This window comes from Schistocerca cancellata, chromosome 2 (assembly GCF_023864275.1).
Source record: "Schistocerca cancellata isolate TAMUIC-IGC-003103 chromosome 2, iqSchCanc2.1, whole genome shotgun sequence".
In the NCBI taxonomy this organism is placed as follows: Eukaryota; Metazoa; Arthropoda; class Insecta; order Orthoptera; family Acrididae; genus Schistocerca; species Schistocerca cancellata.
This window is the reverse complement of record NC_064627.1, coordinates 635881228-635904029: the sequence shown is the minus strand read 5'-3', so window position 1 is coordinate 635904029 and position 22802 is coordinate 635881228. Positions and strand designations below refer to the sequence as shown.

The 22802-nt window shown below is 38.3% G+C and overlaps 1 protein-coding gene across 4 annotated transcripts in view; it reads right to left on the bottom strand.

Annotated features, from left to right (window-relative positions):
* The window catches only part of LOC126162305 (pleckstrin homology-like domain family B member 1), a 1095423-nt gene that overhangs the window by 230337 nt on the left and 842284 nt on the right, over positions 1–22802 (bottom strand). For 3 of the 4 annotated variants that reach the window (XM_049918725.1, XM_049918724.1, XM_049918726.1), the window contains 4 exons: positions 18017–18124; positions 15549–15720; positions 14486–14660; positions 5408–5543 (listed from right to left, as the gene is read on the bottom strand). In XM_049918725.1, the coding sequence (XP_049774682.1) occupies positions 5408–5543; positions 14486–14660; positions 15549–15720; positions 18017–18124 (591 nt within the window). The remainder of the gene's footprint in view (positions 1–5407; positions 5544–14485; positions 14661–15548; positions 15721–18016; positions 18125–22802) is intronic. The other variant, XM_049918727.1, reaches the window with a different exon arrangement.

The following is a 22802-nucleotide window of genomic DNA, read 5'->3' as shown; positions in this document are numbered from 1 at the left end:
TAATTATTGTGATGAACCTGCTCAGTCAAATTCAGTTCAAAACCTCAAAAATTTGTATTGGTGTACAATCACAGGCCCAGTGAGATAAATGAATTACAAGTACTGCCCAATATACTTAACATCGGATTGCTGCAGAGTTCTTGATATTCTAAGTTCAAATATAAATTTTCATGAGACAGAAAGGTTTCTGCCCACAAATCAGCATGGATTTAATAGTCATCACTCATGCTTCCCTTTTTCTCATATGATATCCTGCAAAAAATGGATGAAGGCCAACAGGCAGGTTCCATGCTCCTAGATTTCTATAAGTAATTTGACACAGTAGCCCACTGCAGACTGTTAATGAAGGTCTGGGAATATGGAATAGGTTCCCAGATAAGTGAGTGGCTCACATACTTCTCAAATAGGTAAACTCATTTTGCTGTCCTGAGCGTCATCAAGAGTTTCCCAGGAAAGTATAACAGGCCCACTCTCGTTCTCTATGTATGTAAGTGATCCGACATTTTGGGTGAGCAGCAGTCTATGACTATTTGCTGGTGATGCTGTAGTGTACATGAAAGTGTCATTGTTAAGTTACTGTAGGAGGATACAGACTGACCAGGACAGAAATTCTAATTGGTGTGATTAATGGCTACTTTCTTTGCCTGGAAAAAAATTAATGCAGATGACTAGGAAACACAAATCTGTAATATTTGAATTGAGTTCAATGAGTTTCAAAAAGAATGACCTGATTTTGGATGGTAATAATTATGAAACATGGGATGTGTCACCAAGGAAATATGATGTGTTGTTTGGAAGGGCTCGTCCTGTAGTTTTAGAAAATCACCTTTAGACATAACTCAGTGAGTCTTCTCAGTTTTCATTCAATCAGAAGGAAGATGGCATCTGCTTGACAGGTGTTTTGTGTGCTGCAGTTTGCAAAGACTGAGTCAGTGATTTCAGTCCAGCGTGCTATTTATTTTAGCATTTATCCATCTGCAACCAAAAACAGCAGTCATTGGTATCGCCAGTCTGAAGAGAGAGGATGCCCTAGTAAAGGTAAGGGTTCAGGTCGATCTGGCACTTCGGATGACATGGTTGGCAGAATTGGGCAAATGTTTGAGCAGAGTCCACGAAATCTACTCACCTCACAAGCAGAGAACTGGCAATGCCTCATCCAACTGTCTGGCGAATGTTAAGGTGTCATTTGGTCTATACACCTTAAAGATTACATTTAGTGCAAGCTCTTCAGGTTGGTGATAAATGGAAACAGGTTGGCTTCAGCAATGCTCTGATAGAGAACATGGAAGACAATACATTTTTTTACAATGGTTAATTTTCAGTGATGAAGCAACATTTGATGTCAGTGGTAAAATAAACCAACATAGTGTGCACATATGGGGACTCCAGAACCCTCATGATATTACTGAGCATAAATGAGACTCACCAAAAGTAGACTTTCTCGTGCCATTTCTTGTGAAAAAGTGTACGGTCCTTTTTTTATTTTATTTTATTTTATTTTATTTTATTAGGAAAAATGAGCTGGAATGAGCTATTTTCAAATGCTGCAGCATTGGCTCATTCCAGAACTTCAGGAGGATTCTGATGACTTCGTGTTTCACCAGGATGGAGCTCCACCACACTGGCACAACAACTGCTTTAATGATGGATAGGGCACTCAGGAACTTGAGGCACTGCCCTGCATTCTTGGCCTCAAAGACTTACACAACCCCATATCCTGCAGCGGATAGGCACTTGGTGCAGGGAGTGGTAACTGACCCTTAACACAGACAAATGTAATGTATTGCGAATACATAGAAAGAAGGATCCTTTATTGTATGATTATATGATAGCGGAACAAACACTGGTAGCAGTTACTTCTGTAAAATATCTGGGAGTATGCGTGCGGAACAATTTGAAGTGGAATGATCATATAAAATTAATTGTTGGTAAGGCGGGTACCAGGTTGAGATTCATTGGGAGAGTCCTTAGAAAATGTAGTCCATCAACAAAGCAGGTGGCTTACAAAACACTCGTTCAACCTATACTTGAGTATTGCTCATCAGTGTGGGATCGTACCAGATCGGCTTGACGGAGGAGATAGAGAAGATCCAAAGAAGAGCGACGCGTTTTGTCACAGGGTTATTTGGTAACCGTGATAGCGTTATGGAGATGTTTAACAAACTCAAGTGGCAGACTCTGCAAGAGAGGCGCTCTGCATCGCGGTGTAGCTTGCTCGTCAGGTTTTGAGAGGGTGCGTTTTTGGATGAGGTATCGAATATATTGCTTCCCCCTACTTATACCTCCTGAGGAGATCACGAATGTAAAATTAGAGAGATTAGAGCGTGCACGGAGGCTTTCAGACAGTCGTTCTTCCCGCGAACCATACGCAACTGGAACAGGAAAGGGAGGTAATGACAGTGGCACATAAAGTGCCCTCCGCCACACACCGTTGGGTGGCTTGCGGAGTATAAATGTAGATGTAGATGTAGATGTAGATGTGATTTTTTCCTTGTGGGGGGGTATGTGTAGGGAAGTGCATTCATCTCCCCTTTACCTTGTGACATAGAAGATGTGAAGAACAGAATAACAGCTACCATAACTTCTGTAAAAGCAGATTAATTGTGTAAAGTATATGACAAATTTAGCTGTTGTTTAAATATTGTGTGTGCTGCTGGTGGACACACAGAGCATTTGTTACAGAATAGCTAAAACTTTAAGCTTTTGTGAGTATTTTGCATTGCATCCCATGTTTGTAGTATGTTTCTAACAATAAACACAGAGTTTTTAAATCAGGTCATTCTTTTTGAAACACCCTGTTGTAGTAGTGGGCTTCTTGACACAGTCAGGTCAAACAAATAAGGATGGTAGTAAGGAAGGTGAATGGTCGACTTAGGTTTATTAGGAGAAGTCTAGGAAAGTGTAGCTTTCCTACACAGGAGACCACCTGTCAAGCACTTGTGTAACAAACTCGAGTGCTGCTGAAGCATTTTGGATTCCTACCTGGTCAGATTGAAGGATAAAATTGATGCAATTTGCAAGCTTAGTACTAGATTTGTTACTGGTAGGTTCAATCAACACCCTAGTATTATGAGGATACTTTGTGAAGTGAAATGGGAATCCCTACAGGAAAGATGATTTTCTTTTCACAAAATACTATTGAGAAAACTTAAAGCACCTGCATTTGTGTCTGATTGCAGAATGATTGTACCACAATAAATTTACATTTATATTTCATTTGTTAACATATCAATACAACCAAACATAAAATACACTTTCCAAGGCAATGGAGAAGACTACTTTGCTTCCAATGCAATTGCAACATCAGATCAAAAATCTCTATTTGGATTTGACTGATGTAAAGGTTTTACTGATTCTGGACTCCCTTTGTGCAGAGAGTTTTTGGAAAAGTAAATGGACCAACCTGTGCACAGTGCATCAAGTTCACGAAAATGTTACTCAAGCAAATGCTGTGATGGAGTAATAAATATAATTAAAAATGAAATAAAAATAAAATGATTTGGATGTCAGTTGACATGTCAACTGATCCTATGAGTCATTTTATTGCTGCTGTCATTGCGGATTATTAGATCCTTCAGAAGGTGAATCAGTAAAAGTATTCCTGTTTACAAGAGTGCCTGGAAAAAGTTAACAATTCAAGTGTCACATAGTTATTTAGCAATACCTTACAGTTACTGTGACCAGAAGAAATTCAATAAAACAATGTACTGCTCTTAATCTCAGATGCTGTATCACGCATGAAAAAAGCAGGGACAACTTTAAAAGTGCTATTTCCAAACATACTTCAGTCTGCATAGCACACTCTTTTCACAGAGTGAGAAATGACTTAACTTTCATAGTGGCCAAATTTGGGTTCCTGCCACAAGCGTTCTGCCAGCTCCAAGGAATAGGGCAGCCTTTGATGAAGTCAGTGGAAATTATGGACGATGCAGTGCGAAGATTGGAGAGTGTGCCAGGGAAATAAGGTTTGTTAGTTAGGTAGAAGTTTGAAATGATGTTCTTAGAAAGTCCTGATCTTGCCAAAGTTAGAAACATGTCCAAAATTCTACAAGGTCACCATTTTATTGCAGTAGAAATAGTTTGTTGTTTTAGATTAACTCCAATTACCTCTATTGATGCTGAGACATCATTTCCTCGGATGAAGAATAGATTATCTGAAAGGAGACTAGGCAGGACTCCCGAAAAATTTTAAAAAGCGTTTGGGTATCGTGTGCAACCAGTAAGACAACAAGGTATCATAATACATAGGCTTTCAAGAAAATTTTTCATTTTTCCTTCATTTACTATTAGAATTCTCTTTAAGACATGAAAGTTACTTTAAAAATATAACACAACACAATGTTGATATAAATATGTCGATTGTGTACTTGACTGAATAGTGCAATGTAATATATGTAAAGGTATAGTATAAGGATTTTCTATAGATTCTTTCCTTGCCTATTTTAGCTATTTATAATGCCTGTTTGCCCACCTATTTTAATGATTAGTAATGCCTAAACTTCTGGTCTCTGGTTACAAGCATGGCTCCATTTCACCACTTAACTTAGATCCCTTTCTGTTGCCTAACCCTTCTTCAGTGGTTGGATAACCTTTGAAAGTACTGTATTCCAAGAGTGACACTGTATGTACTAGGCTGCCCTAGTGGACACATCATAACTTGATGTAAAACTGATCAATGTAATGTTCCTGTTAATATGCTTGGGTTTACAGCACAGGCAATCATTAAAATTCTCATTTGGTGACAACATTTGGATGCCATCCTGTGAGTTCTCAAGTTTCTAATGATACATTGTTTGCTATCTTTATTGTCAACAACATTCTGCAGCACAATGCACACCACCATACTCTGTCATCATTTTTCTGTGGAGTGTAAAAGCTGTCACTTAATTTTCTATGAGACACCTGTTGTGTTTATGAATATTTCAGTAGCCTTGTCCTACAAACCATGAAGATACACTTCATTCACACTCACTGAAGGAATGGTAAAGTATCCCTCATGGGCATGTTGCACAGGTCTAAATGACATAATGCATCGTAAGCTTCATGTTTATAAGAGTAATGGAGTACTTCTTAAATCATTTGCCTTATCACTAGTTTGAAGAAAATAAAATCTCTAGACCCTATGAAACAGACCAAATGACAGTTTTCTTTGTAATAGAGAACTACTGTTTTTGTTCTGCACTGCAAGAATATATTTTCTCTACAGCATAGAGTAACCTACAAAAACTATCTTCTGATTTTCACGTGTCTTTCTCTGTAGTCAGAAGTAGATCTTCCACTCAAGAAGTTATTGGCATAAGAAATAGACAACATATGAAATTCTTACACAGATGAAACTGAAAATTCAAAGCTTTTAGTCAAAGTAAAATACTAGGAAATGAAAGTTGGAAATTCGTTTGCTCCTTACCTCTTTCTGGTCATTTTGAGTTTCATGTGTAGAGTCAGCCTGTTTTGCTTCTGCAGGTTCTACATTGGTACCACTACCTGATACCTCTGTTTTAGTAACAGCAGTCCGTTTCTCTAGAGCATCATCACTGGATGCACTGTAAAAAAACAATTCACTCTCAGTTGTCTTTCAGTAGTTCTGTCATCACTGGGCAATTTTATCAGATTTTATTATTCTGACTGAAGCTTTGTACTGTATTTATTCCCATACACCTTTTTTAATTTAAAAATTTTCGGAAGTGTTTTGCCACCAGAACAGTCAGACACAAATTATTAATGTCTATGAAGTAACTAACAGATTGTAATAGACATACATTTAAGACAGTGCATAATGGCAGAACATCCATACTTCTGAAAGTTTTGCCTATGTTTTCACACCAAGGAAATTAAATTTTTGTAATATACTATTATGACACCACATAACAAAGGTTTTTCTCTAAGTTCTGAATGCCAGTGCGTACCACATGAACTGTCTTGCCACAAATTCCATGGTTAGACATTCTGTTGTTGGTACTGATAAATGTATACAAAAATTTGGTTTCAAGCTATTAGGTGTAAATTAAGTCTGTTTAAAATTATATAGCCACACTTGAGTAGATGTTCATTAGTGTTAATGTGCAGTATCGGGAAGCTGAATAAAAACAGAAACTGTACTACACCACCTCACTTCCTGTAGCTGAAGAAATTCTAATGAATGTTATTTTGACCACCTGGGTCAAGTGGCACCTTGTCAGTGTGCATTTGCAATTACACAGCAATGGATTGAAGTTATACTTTAACTGTTGTCTTGTCCATCAAATGTGATATATACAGCATGAAACAGAATGACACTGACAAAATTTCAGATGTTGTTAAGGGATATATTCTGAGTATTGTGGTATAAGGACCAGTGGTCTCCAGCAGGTCCTTTCAAGGTAATCGTCTAATTATGATTTTATTGGTTTGTGACTCCAGTTACCTTTGTTTTTTGTTAAAGTATCTTCCCAACATTGAAAACGCCTGCACAATGCAATCATCAAAACATACAACATGAAAAACAGAGTAATACACAGATGCAAAAGTGCTGTCATGTCTTTGCCGTCATTGTGGGAACAGCTTGGAGTAGCGTCCTTGTGCTCCTCTTCCACTGCATTCAGTGAATCCATACACAAGGTGCATATCTGCCAACTCTTTGTCAGTAAACCTACAAATACTGCTGTGTGTCACTGTTACTATAAACTAAAGGTGACAGAAAAACAAACCCTAGACAGAACCAATCAATACTGAATGCAAGGTTGAGAGTCAAGGGTAAAGTGGGGATTACTATTGTCAACAGGAAGTATCTGGAGTGAACAAAACAAATTTGTTTCCAAATGAGACACACAGTGCTTACTGTTGTCATTTGCAATATTGTGTCAGTGAAGAACAGATTTGAAAATAAATGAGGGTAAGAAATCAGATGAATTGCAATCATTCTGTAACATGCCAATGGAGACCATGGGTCCCTCATACCAAAATGCTCAGAATATGCCTCTAAACAGCACTCAAATTTTTTTCAGAGTTCTGGTTCATGCTGTATATCAATATGTTATAATTTTTTTGAGTGGAAACAATGGGGGAGAGAGAGAGAGAGAGAGAGAGAGAGAGAGAGAGAGAGAGAGAGAGAGAGAGAGAGAGAGAGAGGTGGGGGGGGGGGGGGAGTTGGGGTACATACATAGCATCTTTACTGAAGTAATGGTTTATTTTGTAATTTTTAATGACATAAGGGCAGAATTAGCATTTCCAGAGAATTAATTCACTTAGTGCTTTTAAAAATGTTATTTGACACACACTGATTTTTCTGGAAATCAAATTATGTTAAACAGCAGAGAAACAATGACTTAAAATTCAACAACAATCTGTATTTACATGCAGCTAAAATATATTCCAAATTACAGATTTAAGAATTATCAACTGCTAAATTGCCTTTTAACTATTGTTATTTGTATACTTATACTTAATAAGATGTTCCATAAATACAGTTACATTTCAATGCAGGAATATAAGGAACAAGAAGAAAGTTTTTTATGCATGCTCTGTGGCTTTAATAGTGAGAGACCCCACAGAATTAACACATGCACATTCCAGACTAGTATACATCACAGAACGATTGGTTTGTTATAGTTGTGCTGTAGTTCCAGTCTTTTGTTGTTTAACACTCACGTCACATGGACCAGAGCAGACTGATAGCATACAACACAACTGACATAGATACTACTGCCTTATCAGCATTCCTGATAAAAGCTTCTCTTACAACTCTGTGAGATACTTTCAGTTCATATCAGAGAAGAGAGTAAAAGGCTTTGGTGAGCACTACATTCTGTCAAGGTCTTAATTAGAGAAGATTCAGATGTCATAAGGCTACTCTCCAATTTATATGATTAACTTACAATATGGCTACAACTTACAGCAATATTTTTAAGTACAAATCAGCTTGTACTGAAACATAAAAATTATGATTCATGTTTGGAAGCCCAGGCAATGGTAAAACTCCATGTTGCGGGGAAAAAAAATAACTATAGGAATTGTAAATATTTTGGACTTGCTTACTCCTTACTGAAAATTTAAAATTTCATCATGTTGATGAACACAACTGTTAAATTTACATTAGTGTGATATCCCTTTGCAAACAACTCAAGGAGTTATTTCCATATATTTATTGGCTGTGCCTCTTACAAATATCATAAATCAACTAGAATGCATACTCTTGCAGCTCTATCTTATGCTTACCAGATTCCTCAACTTACAGAAGTAATGGCAGACTTGTAGGAAATCAGTCCATTTTTAATATTAATCTGCACAAGGCTTACTGACAATTCCCCACATGTAGGGTTGTAAGGAGTATGGTAGTAAACACTTCCCTTAGAATGAATTGATACAGCTGTCTCCATACAGCTATCTTCCCGATGAGATAGCTAATGAGTCAATGAATTTTCAAAAGTACCTTAACAGCTTATTCAGGGTATCCCTCAAAGAATAAATCTTCTCAGTGTATTACTGTTGCAGGTGCCATGGGAGACCCACACATACAAAATTTTATAACCATGTTCTGCATTCTCTAATCACCAGATTGAAGTTTAGTCTAACCATGTGCAGCTTCATCAAGTTAACTTGTACGTGTCTCTGGTATTTTACATGTAGGGACAGCAAAACACAACAAAATAGGTGGAAGTAGCAAGTTGCCAATACCTGCACTTCAGATATTCTTGGGCAAAATTTACTATCACAGTAAATTCATCTCAAACACAGTACAGATTTTGTACCCGTTAAATAGTTCTCATTAAAAAGTATATAAAGTTCAAATGAACACATTAATGTGAAATAACATTTTACACCTAAAATTTGCCATGTATTAGACCACATACACACCAGGAAAGTGTTTAGTTCTGGCCACTGAAGCTTCCCAAATGGCTGAAGGACAAATAAAAATGAACAGCACAATGTAACCACAAGCATTTTACTCACAAACTCTTAATTCTGCCCAATCCAGCTACTTCAAAAATAGAAAAATAAGCACTAGCAATAACCAATAAAGTGGAAAAAACAGTTTTTTTTCATTTGTGTATTTTTCATTATAATTTTGAGAATGAGGTAGGGGGCTTGGGATTTGAATTGGATTTCAACATTTATATCACAGTCAAGGGTCTCCCTATCGCTTTCCACATAGTTGCAGTGACAACAGCAGCAGACCCATTACTCCACTCAGTAGGAAGTAAGTACGAACAGAATGACTGGAACTATTCAGTGCTGGTACTCTTCCAGTACTGATTATGTATTTTTCCCTACACCATTCATTTAATGTAGTGTGTAGAGTCATTTTGCTGGTAATAACAAATGATCACTCTCCAGATGCACATTCTGGAACTTCTACTTAAATCTCACTGAAACATGTCTCAGATGGCAGCATCTACCATAATATGGTTAGCATATTATGTCAATGTCAAATGGATAGTCCACATTTACCAGCTTGGGCAAAGAGCAACATATTTCCCCACTGAAATTGCTGGTCCTGTTCTATGTGCAAGCAGCTATGGAAACAAGTGTTTCTTATGCAGAATGTAGGTCACTGTTGTCAACATCACACACACTCCAGTTTCTTATTTTTGCCACAAATGACTCCCACCACTGCCAAAAGCACAATTTCAGCACAGTCTGGGAGTACTGAACAAATTGTCTATGGCATTTGATAAGCTAGACATGCCCCAGGCAAGCACCTTATGTAACTTTGCCATTTCTGGCTGGGTATACGATTGGTAACCAGGAGTTCCTGAGGGGTGGTGGCTCTAGTTCTCCATAACCACAGGCTTTGAACATGCTTTAGCAACCACTGTACAGAACTATGATATGATGGTAGAATGTTAAGTCAAAAATATATAATAATAATAATAATAATAATAATAATAATAATAATAATAATAATAGTGAAAGAGGGGTGTTCAATAAATTGTGAGTGTTCAATAAGTTGTGCAACACATTTTTTTGAAACCAGGTTGGTTTTATTCAGTATACCGACACACCATATTATTCCCTGCTATTCACTATTTTGGCTACAGAACCCTGTTTTTCAACATAATGTCCATTCAGTGTGATGGCCTTAGGCCACCTTACTGGGAGGGCCTGTACACCCACCTGGTGGATGTCAGTGCCAGTGGAGCAATTCCACAGAGATGTTCTTCATTGTTCTGTATGGTCTTCTGCTAGGCAGCGAGGAACCCAGCAGACACATACACCTGAGCACCTCAACTGCTGGACAACAGAGACATCCAACTGTACAGCAAGGTGTGCGATTGTGATCCACTGATCAACTTGAAGGAGAGTTTCTGCCCATTACAACACATTAGGAGTCACAGCTATGTGTGGCCAGCTGGCAAATGGTAGATTGGACAGGTTTGCGTGATCCTGTAGCAATGATGACAGCTACCTTGCCCAACAAATCACTATGCTTTCTTTCACTGCCAGATCGACATTCTGCAAGTGCCTATGAATATCTCCAGTGCTCTGGTTTTCCAGCAAAAGAAACTCAACTGCAGCTCTATGCTTCGAATATCCCTCTGCTACAGATGCCATTTTGAAGGCTATGTACAGAGCTGCCACCTATCAGAACTTCACAAACAATAGGGGCTGAAATGTGAATATTCCATGATGTCCAGCAACTAATTCCACATTTTTTCAATCAAAATTGGCTGAAAAAAATGTGTTTTATTCCTTACTGGATGCCCGTTCCACAAACTCACATTTTAGTTGTGCTACATACCAACAAGGTGGGTGATAGATGATGAGAAACAAGAATTGGTGAGAACCACTGAACACCTACTACACCACACTTATATTAGTCTCGCCCATAATACACAGTACCATGTCTGGATTAACCTTTATTTCCCTAGTTACTCATAGGAGTGTATTGTTTCAAATTCACAAATATCTATTTCTCCTAACAACGTGAGTGCTCCTTCTGGAAGCAATAACAGTGACTTAATGAACAGAGATTTGGACAGAGCACTGATGGCATCATCACAAAAGATGTTATGAAACCGCTGTAGGACTAGTCTTCCCCTGAATGTATTTGCCAATGTCAAAAGAGATGGATCATAAGAGCAAATATCACTATATAAATAGAAAAGCTGCAACTGTGGAATGTGTCAAAAGGTTGGGAAATCTGATTGCTTTTGGCTGAAATATCTACTTCCTATCAAGCTGTTCAGGGCTGTAACTCTATAAAACAGCTTGTAAAATTCCTTATAGTAAGTCAAACCTGCACTAATTAACAGTAATTCAAAACCCACTAGGGGTGTTTTCTCTTGCTTTGATTTGATGATTATAAACATACAAGAGGTAAAAGAAAAGTGGGAAAGACTGGCTTTGTGGAGATTTGAGCGCAGACCATCAACTTTGTGCCTTGAAGTCTTTTAGGTTAAGAGGACAAAGTTCAACTATATAATTCAGGGGGAAAAGAAGAGATTGTATTAATAATTTTTTAACTCATTCAACTGTTCCTCCAAATCAACACAGGTATGGGATAGCACAAAGAGAATTTCAGGTAGTGGTTAAGATGACCTGTTAAAACGGTGGTGAAAGTTGGGATTTTCCAAATTATCTAATGAGACAATGCCCGAATCAAGACAGACCACTTGTTCAAACCATCATTACTGTGAACCAGTAGGCAGTCTTAAGCTATCAATAAATAAATGATCACCGAGAGGAGAGGCTGTGACTTCAGTCATGCAAACAATGGAGGCACTTTTATCTCATATCGGAGCTACATATAACACTGTTTGGAGTGTGTGATACATCAGAAGTTCATGACAGCATCCTCTACAGAAAGTTGTTGCACCTCACTGCAAGTGCTAAGGAAATCTCCCCTTATCTTTTTCATTTCATACATGAAGGCTGCAAATTTCATTAACTCATGTGGATTTTAATTGTTATCCTCCTGAATGTGAATCCAGTTCATTAACTGCTGTGCCATCTAGCTCCATTTAACTCTTAGTGAGAAGCCGTTAACTCCTCTCCACAGATCTGAAAGGGACATTGCATGTCCAAGTACAAGTAGTACTATGTTCACCAACCAACTGCAGTCAGCCAAGTTGTCTGGTTCATAGAATCCAAACTGCTCCTTGCTTTTTTTTAATAAAAAAGAAAGAAAAAGAAAAGAAAGGTTTGAGGTACTATTTTCAGGTATAAATCACCAAATGTCTCTACAAATGGGGCTCCTGTTGATGTCTTGCTGTTTTTCTGCAGTCCTCCCTTTCTCCTGTTATCTTATGTAAGGAGTTGGTGGTATTCAATCAAATTGTTTTGTGCAATGTAGGGATGAACCTCAATGAAGTACTGAAAGTGTTACCCTATTTTTAATTGCTAGAAATAGTGTTACGTCCTCAGCATAGGGCCCCATTCAGTGTTTCTTATCAATAAACAAATTTTGAGTTTCCTGCTCTTCAGGCAACCTCCTTAAAATAATACAGCAGAGAGCAATTGCAATTAGGGAGTTCAAGTAATTTTAATTGTTGGTGAGACAAGTGTGGTATGCACTTCAGAGCTTTGCGAATTGCCTGGAGTCCAGCTTAAATTATGATGGATATTTTAGAGTGTTCATAGCGACTAGTTCAGTACATTTTTTTCATGTCACTTGCTATGTGGGGCAACCACAGCTGTTGTGATCTATTTAATCTGATAAAACAACAACAGCTCCAAATATGACTTACTGATCACTCAATCATGACCATAAAGTCACATCTTGAGGTGAAAAACCAGTGAACCTTAAACAGTGATCCCACAAGGGTAGATAATAGACATCCCCTCTCTTTCTGCTTGAACTTTGTGTATAAAACCCACACCATCATCCATAAAATGACAAGATGGAAGTCAGTAATGGGTGTGAGCAAACCACAGGTGAAGTGGGCCCACAGATGGAGTGACCAGGATACTGGCATAACACACATTTTACTAAAGCTAAATCACCATCTTTTTTTATAATTAGTTGCAGGAGCTCAGTGTCCCTCCACCAGTATACATCTCAAAATTGGTAGAAGACTCTGTGCTTAAATTCCAAGGCAGGAAGTCACTGATTCCCAGCAGTTCTACCAAAATTTTGTGGAACAGTTCTGTGTCATTTTCTACAATATCTCTTCCAATTTTTTGTAACAGTGTTTGGGAGAGTGCCATTTCTACTTTTCTAAGTAAAACATTATGTATGCACAACATGTGCGTCCAGACTTGTAATGTTTTATGCCTACACAATTACATTTTTGGAAAATGTGACAAAGCTCCTTAGGTCACAAGTAATTAGTATATTTTCTTATGCAATGTCACTGACTTCTCATGTACTCTCTTTTTTTTTTTTTTTTTTTTTTTTTTTTTAAGGACAATCTACTTTCAGGTTTATAGTACACAATCCAAACTTTTATATGCAGCTAAATAAATTAATGAAGGTAGAATAAAAATTTGGACTGATAGGGCCTGTATTTTATTATTTTATGATGTTCCCTCATACGATACACAAGTCATTCTATATAAACTAATTCAGAAATTAATTAGTTTACCTGAAGATGATGAAACAATGATGAAGTGCCCATCTGAAAGTGCATCTTTGGTCTGAGAAGTCAAATTGCTATTGGATCGTGATTAGTGCATTAGTCTGAATTATAATTCATAAAGTCCACAGATAATATGAACTATCTTTAGAGTGAATCTAACTAGCGTAGTAAATTGAAGTCATATCTAGCTTTGTTTACTTTGAGATCCTGAAGAGTATTTCCACCAACAGCCAAATACTGCTAACAAACATTTACCCCACAAGGATTTGAAATGGCTACCTTGGAGTTGTGACTGACATTTTTTAAACACACTGTATTACAATGGCACTTAAAATCTTTAGGCTGTCTGAAATATCCCACAGAGTGTAGCAAATTTGTGTCTGCCTCTTCAACTAAATTTGTCATAAATGAAACAATACCATTTCAGAGACTTTATTGGTCTCTTACAGACATGATTTTATGTATATAGACTAAAGCGGTGAGTGAAAATTTTGTATCAAGGTTGGGAATAGAACCCAAGTCACCTGCTTACTATGCAGGTGCATTAGTCACTAAGCCACCTTCGCACAGTGGTTCACGGAACTGCAAGGATTACCGTGGCATGCCTCCTACTCAGTCCAAATTACCACTGCCTCCCCTGTCTACTTCAAATTCACCCTTCCACATGAACAGAATTGTCGAGGCTCTCATTGTTCTGCAATAGCACCTCAATATCAAATGTAAATGGGGGATCCAGCCTGAAACCCAGTAGAGTGGAGTAGACTGGGGAGACAGTGGCTATGGTTTGATTCCCAGCCTTGGTAAAAGTTTTCACTTATCGCTTCAGTCTGTATACATAAAATTGTCATGTTGTCCATTTCTTATACTTTTGTAAAGAACTGTTGTGAATGTTGCTAATTTCCACTGCAACAAATACTGCAAATAATACTTTTTTCTGTTTTAATATTTGGTCCATATAGGTCACTGTCCAAATGGCTACAGCTTCTTACCTTTCAGTGGGAACATCACTTGATGTGAGACTTGTTTCATCACTGCCAACACTATTGAGACTGTTACAATTCATTTCTCTCTGTCTGCGCTCTTCCCACTGTGCTCTGACTTCATCTTGCACTCTTCGTTTCAGTTCTTGAACTCTCTTGCGTTCCTCTTCAATTACCATACTACCTGGATACAACAGATAGCTTTGTTATTTGCTGAAAGTATACACTATATGTGTGTTTTAACTGACATCAGAATAATTTTTTACTAGGATTCAGTCAAACTAAAGCATGTTAATTGCTAAATTACTAAATACAAACTAGTTCTGAAGATTCTTTGGCGAGTGTATGATTAATAGTACCTATTAATACTTGAAATTAAAGTTATCTTTATTTTAATTTTCAAGTAATATTTGCACTTTAAGGTGGACTGCATGCTATTTTGATGTACTGAACAACTTTTTACAAGATTTGTATTATTTAAAACTTCCACTGATCATATCTAATTTTAAATCAGAATACCAATAATCCTCCTTCCAGATAATGCTGATGCCACAATGTGAAGTACATGTTACTAACATCAATGATCCACACTGTACACAAGCTTTCAAAATGTTTGTCTCTAGAAAAAGTGAAGAAACTTACTACAGTTTTACTTCTGAAAATAGCTTTTCAAGTTTTGTACTTTTGTGACTGACTATGAACGCATAAACGGGTTAATATCTTCTTAAACTGAAGCTGTATTGCTGTCAGCACTTCTTTGTTTACTTCTCTATAATGAGTTTATAAAGAGGTAGTTGGGATGGGTTGTTTTGGGGGAGGAGACCAGACAGTGAGGTCATCGGTCTCATCAGATTAGGAAAGGATCGGGAAGGAAGTCGGCCGTGCCCTTTGAAAGGAACCATCCCGGCATTTGCCTGGAGTGATTGAGGGAAATCATGGAAAACCTAAATCAGGATGGCCGGACGCGGGATTGAACCATCGTCCTCCCGAATGCGAGTCCAGTGTGCTAGCTACTGCACCACCTCACTCGGTAAAGAGGTAGTATGTATCCCCAATTTTTATATTCATTTACCTTGCTGAGCTAAATGTAAGTGGCGGTTCCTCTCAATCTCTTGAAGAGAAGCAATTGTACGTCTTCCCAGAGAACCTGTTGCTAGGTCCATTGGTGCTCGAGAAGTCACACGACTGATACGATCCAAGTCTTCTTGAGACTGCATGCCATTAGGCTGACCTGCACCATCAGACTGGAAGAAAATTATAATTAAATTGAGCTACAAGATGAAATATAGGTAATTACATCATCTCCAGGTTAACTGGACACATAATAGCAACTGTAAATATATATATATATATATATATATATATATATATATATATATATATATATATATATATATATATATATATATATATATATATATATATATATATATATATATAAGTGTAAAAAAAGTGTAGAAACTTTAATTAGGAGGTTAAATCATCAACCCACTGCACTGAGCCAGCTACACCATTTGCCAAAGCTGTAAATTTATCAAAAGTTAACTGTCATCAGATTTAAGTAAAAAGATTCTTCTAAAAAGCAGCAGCAGCAGCAGCAGTAGTATTCAAAGAAAAATGAAGGTTCACATAATTACAGGCAAAAAGAGAGGAAAGGGCTGGAGTTACCAAAACTAAAAGGAGTGTGCAAAAGTTATGATTTTAAAACTGAGATGATCAAGTTGGTGAGGACCAGTGACCAAGAGAACAAAACGAAGTTAAGATGTGATAACCTGGGACAAGAAAGAGAGATGAGACAAAAATAGCTACCCACAAAGAAAAATAAGAATCAAACAGTGAAGAAGTACCACAAAGTAAATAAATGAAAATTGTAAACAATAAAAATTAGTTTTTTCATGGTGGAGATGGATGGTGGCAAGAATGGAAGGAGGCAGACATTTTTTGGAAAAAATGACGTTCCATCATCAGAGAATGTGAGTTTTTCTCTGTTCCTCTTTAGTTATGATGATAGCCAGTGTAGGGTGAAACCAGTGTCCTTTCAGAAGCATTTTGTAATTGTATCAAATGAAAATGAAGTGTAAAGTAGGTAGACAATGACAGCAGTTAGGGTATGGGTAGGTGTGTGTGGTGGTTAATAAGGATATATTGCACAGGATATTTACGTTTGCAAAGCTCTGAGATGTATCTAAAGGAAGAATCCATCTGGCAAGTGTGGTGGACAGCTAACAAAGTTACAGATACTGTTTGTGAGGAAGTTGCTTGCAGCTGGGTATTGGTCACTTCTAGAATATTTTCTTCAGCTGTGTCTATTCAGTCTCACTGACATCTTAGTAGTAATGATGCTGACATGTGAAGACAAGTCTTGCTCTGAGAATGGTTGGATTGGATTGTTCGGGGGAAGAGACCAAACAGCGAGGTCATTGGTCTCATCGGATTAGGGAAGGACGGGGAAGCAAGTCGGCCGTGCCCTTTTTTTAAAGGAACCATCCTGGCATTTGCCTGGAGTGATTTAGGGAAATCACAGAAAACCTAAATCAGGATGGCCGGACACGGGATTGAACCGTTGTCCTCCTGAATGCGAGTCCAGTGTGCTAACCACTGCACCACCTCGCTCGGTCTGAGAATGGTATAAGAACCATATAACAAGGATATAATGGCAGAAAACCTGTAAGGGATTGCAGAGGGAATATGACAAAAAACTAATTTAGGTGCATCTGAAGGATAGTGAGAAGATGTACATCATTTTACAAAATGGCTGTAGAAAATCAGAGCTCTTCTGGAGGCATTTATTGATACATCATAGGTGAGACGACTGCTAAGTGACAAGAAGCAAACTCCATTGTTGTTTATAAGAGTGCACTGGACAGTAAGAAATTGAGAAGACACAAGAAATCAGTTTGAGAATTAAATGTGTACATTTGCCATTAACACCAAGCTGGGTGGGAGGCAGCATTTCACTTGGAGAGGTCAGGAACTGCTGAAATGTAAAAATAGTGATTTCTTGGGTTTGAATATGCTGATGTAGAGATGTCAACCTTGAGGAAGACAGCCTACAATAAATACAAAGAGCAAGACATTATTATTCGTGAAAATGTTTTCAGAGTTTGGAGGAAGACAATTAATTAAGGTGGAGAGAGGTATCCTTTCAGACAGAAGCACTTCAACTGTTTTAAAGCATATCAACTGTGTTGGTGTAGAGTGATTAGGGTATCAATCTGTGCAATTGAGTGCATATATTTGCCAATCCATGTAGTGATCAACCTGTGCAGAGACATATTTAATAGTTGATTTGAAGCCAGAATGGTTACTTTTGTAACTCTCCATACGAAGATAGAAGGTTAAAGTAAAGAATTTCAATTACCATGAATACCAGCATTAAATTGTGCTTCAGTGTTACTCATACTACATTAGTTTTTGAAACTATTCACAGTGTAAGCAGAAAACCATACATAGAGGCACAGAAATGTACTATAATAAGGAGTAATGGTGTTATTCTTGCACTAAATAGCAACTGATGCAGAAGTTGTTAATGCTCTGTACCTCTTCCACATCTGATGAAGCATCTGGACTAGATTCAGGACTGCTCACAATACCCTGCCTTGCCAACTCCTCCAAGCGAAGTTCAATAGCACGCAATCTACTCCGGCCCTATGAAAAAAGCATGTAAATGTTATCCCATTGATGATACAAATTTCACATGCAATGGTTTGTTGTTCTAAGACCTGAAAAGAATAGGTATCTAAGCTACAGAACAGACAATACAGACAACTACAGCTAAGAAACATCAGACAAACTAAATTAAATTAATGCCTTTCCTACAGAGTTGTAAATTGTTTTCTTCATGAATTGACAGCATTCTCCATTGACGGCATTCTTCATCATCCTCCCACTGCCTTATTTGTGAAAATGTTTCCTAAGTATTCTGAGGACTTTAACTACAGACACATGAAAACCACAATTTAGAAATACAAAGCTATCTTCATGTCATGAAATGAGTACTTTCTAGTGTTATTATGCAAAGGAAATGCCGAAATTAATTAATAAGGAAAATGAGGAAAGGTAAACATTCACCTGTAACGGATTGGTGGAGAGTGCATATGCAGGTAACAGCTCTTAAACTTACCGTAGCTTCACTGCTCCCTCAACACTCTTTCAAAATGTTCTACATCTGCATTTACATCTATACTCTGCAAAGCACCGTGAGGTGCATGGCAGAGGGTACGGCCCACTGTACCAGTTATTAGGTTTCTTCCTGTTCCATTCACATATGAAGCCCAGGAAAAATTGTTGTTTAAATGCCTCTCTGCATGCAGTAATTATTCTACACTTATCCTCATGATCCCCAGTGAACAGTATGTAGGGGGCTGCAGTACATTCCTAGATTAATCACTTAAATCCAGTTTTTCGAAACTTTGTTAATAGACTTTCACGGGACAGTTTATGTCTTCTTCAAGAGTATTCCAGTTCAGTTCTTCAGTATCTTTACAACACTCTCCCATGGATTGAACAATTCTGTGTCTATTCGTGCTGCCCTTCATTGTAAAAGTTCACTGTCCCTTGTTAGTCCTATCTGGTACGGGTCCCACACACTTGAGCAGAATTATGGAACTGGCCACACAAGTGATTTGTAAGCAATCTCCATTGTAGACTGATTGCACTTCGCCAGTATTCTACCAAAAACCAAAGTTACCACCTTCTTTACCTATGACTGAACCTATGTGATCATTCCATTTCACACCCCCTAGAAAGTGCTACACCCAGACATTTGTAGGAGTTGGCTGATTCCAACTGTGATGATATAATCATACGATACTACGTTTTTTCATTTTGTGAAGTGCATAATTTTACTTTTCTGAACATTTAAAGCTACTTGCCAATCTCTGCACCACTTTGAAATCTTACCAAGATCTGACTGAATATTTATGCACCTTCTGTCAGGTAATGCTTCATTACAGATATATGCATCATCTACAAAAAGCCTAATTATACTGTTAATTTTGCCTGCAAGGCCAGTAATATACAACATGAACAGAAGGGTCGTAACACAATTCCCTGGTGCACAACTGAAGTTACTTCTATATCTGATGATGACTCTCCATCCAAGATAGCATGCTGTATCCTCCTTACCAAAAAGTCCTCAATCCAGTCAAAAATCTCACTTGATACCTTATATAGTACACTATATAGTGGAGGTGCTAAGTCACAGAAAGGCACAACAAAAAGACTTTGCTTTCTGCCAACAAGACCTTTGTAAAAATAGATGAAATGCATGGGAGCGCGCGCGCGCGCGCACACACACACACACACACACACACACACACACACACACACACACACACGATTGTATTGAGATGGCAAAAGATGTGCAGATGTATAAACAAAACACCCATAGTCTAGTTTTGAATGGACAAGGGATTGGTACAAACAGAGGAGGGTGGTCCAATCCACTCCCCAGGAAGTACTTCTCAGGGCATGAGGAGGTTGGGGGACTGGCAGATTCTGATGTGTAGGGCACACCTGGCCCATTTAGGAGGACCCTACAGTTCTCAGCAGTATCGTCCAAGACCAAGAAGTCACAGCCTAGCTTGTCACAGAACTTTCCAAGTCTCTGGTTCAGTCCTTCCACTCAACTCAAAACCAAAGGACCACGATCAGTTCTGGGGACAGAGGAAATAGTGCAGTAGTAGTTGTAATGCAGAAATGGAGTGATTTATCTGATGTTCAATGGATGTAATCACTGCCTTTTGGAAGCATTTATGAAATAGCTAAGTTTTTAAACTGTTCACATGATGCCATGGTTAAAGGATATCATGCATGGCAAAATGGCACTATCCAAAATCAGTGCCGAGGCAACTTCGGTGCACCAAGGGGCATAGATGACAGGTGAACGAAGGCTGCAGAGATGTGTAAGTGTGAATAGACATGCCACTGTTGAGCAACTGACCCCCCCCCCCCCCTCCCTCCCCACATGAACCAAGTGGGTACCAACAAAATCTCCTCAATGACCACTCATCGAATGTTGCTGCATATTGGCCAACAAACCAGGCATCAGATCCATACACCCATGCTGACTGCTATCATTGGCAACAAATACTGGATTAGTATGCCAGTACCACAACTCAATGTCCACTGAGTGACAGCATGTGCCCTTTTCAGCAGATGGCCATTGGTGTGTACGGCATGAAACATCTGAAAGCAAGCACCGTGCATGCGTTATGGTGTGGGGAATGTTTTTGTAGAGTTCCATGAGAGATCTCATCATTCTGGAAGCCACAATGGATGCAGAAGTATGCATCTATACTTGGAGACCATGTCCACACTTACAGGCAATATGTTTTTCCTTGGCATGGTGACATCTGGCAGCTGGACTTGCAATGTGTCACACAGCTTGCAGTGTATGCATGTGATTTGAAGAGCACCAGGATGAGTTTGCTATACCCCCTTGGCCACCTAACTCCTTGGACTTAAACACAATTGAGAATTGTGGGATCACATTGATCTAGCTTTTCATATCATGGATCCTCATGTGAGAAACCTAGTGCAGCTGCCCACAGCATTAGAGTCCACATGGATCCACATCCCTGTCAGTAGTTTCCCGGATCTCACTGACACTCAACCTGCATGTCTTGCAGTGGTCCGTGCTGCACAAGGTGGTTATTCAGGCTTTTGACAGGTGGTCACATTAATGTGATGGCTGTATATAACAAAGAGATATGACATCACTGTTCAGAAGAGGTCGAAGTTATGTCACACCATAAACAGAATCTGAGTACTTTGTTATTGTTGCCAGTGTCCTACACCTACATTATCAGACCTTACTTGGGGCCTTCCATTTAAAACTCACCAGGCAGGTGTGCCTTGATATCTCAGGTAAAAAACACAGGTGCAATACTAATAGATTCCATTGTAGCAGGCAATATTAGGTAACTCATAAATATTTATTTTCCACACACCTTTCACTTCTGGAAGAAATACTTCTTTAGTGAAGCAATTATTTCTTCTCAGATCAATTTGTGATGTCTGATTGGTGGTGTTACATGACATAACAAATATAAAATGCTTTTGCTGACATTACTGTGTTGTTCCTTTCGAGCTTCATAGTATCAAAACATGCAAACAGCACATACAGTCTTCTCTTTCTTCTCTTGCCAAACAATAATATTCTATTGAAGACTAGACAGTGTTATTTTGCATTATTTGGAACAGTGTCTCTCCATTGGTACTACATTTTGATAACAGAATGTAGAAGTAGCTATCTACATTTAACAAGACTGCATAAAATTACAACATTTCACAAATTGGAACACAAAAGTGCTTTGTGTGCCGTAGTCATACTTGAAGCAGAATGTCATTGGCTTCCTCTAGCTTTTAAACAGCTTGTAATGTCTACACCATTTTTTTTCTGTACACTTTATCACTCTTTTCATTTTGTGTTAGGTGTAATTTGCCAAGCTTTCAGGACAAAGGCTACAAATGGATCCACGTCTCACATTTAAAATGATTTCATTGTCACCTATCATACGTTAACAGCTACTGATGATGGGAGCTGAAACCACCTGTCATTGCCAGAGGTACACATGCTACAAAATTGTGTTCATACATGCACACTTTCCTCTTTAATAAGAGAGCTTGCTGCTGGGTCTGGTCTGGGCTCAGAATGATTCAGGGAAAGACTCTTACAGTATGTCTGTACAGCGTTACCAGATCCTCATTTAGTAAATTTGTTGGCAAAGGATGAGAGTAATCAGTGTCACAGAGTTATCAAACAAGATACAGATGGATATTCTGAAGAGTGGAAAGTTCTGATGTTGAATATTTAATCATGTCTCCTGAAAGTCACAGGCTGCTTCCCTAAGTTACTGCAATGCACACAAAATAACACAATACTTCAACACTAGTATGAAAAAAATGAAAGAGACACATGGAGGAAATGCTGCTGGGCTCATTGTCACCATGTACAAGTGTCCTGTTTGTGTGTTCCAAACTCAGACTGTTGAAATTAGTAAACAACAGAGTAGCAACAATTTGCAGACCACACTTGTGAGTTAGAAACCAATATGGTAAGGGTAATGTAAAGACCATAGCTGTGAATTTGGTTGGGAACCTTCCAGTCTCCATGAATCATGTATTATGTGGTTACAGCTTAACAAGGAATTCATACTGTTGTGTGAATCGTCAATTTTACTTATGCAAAGCTATGTCAGAGGTGACAATCTTCTAAATTATTAAAAAACTGCTACTCACATCAGCGATTATAACCTGTGGAGGTTCCAGGTTGTTAATCTGACTCTTAACTAGCCAAGTTAGTGTTCAGCACAAGCTACAC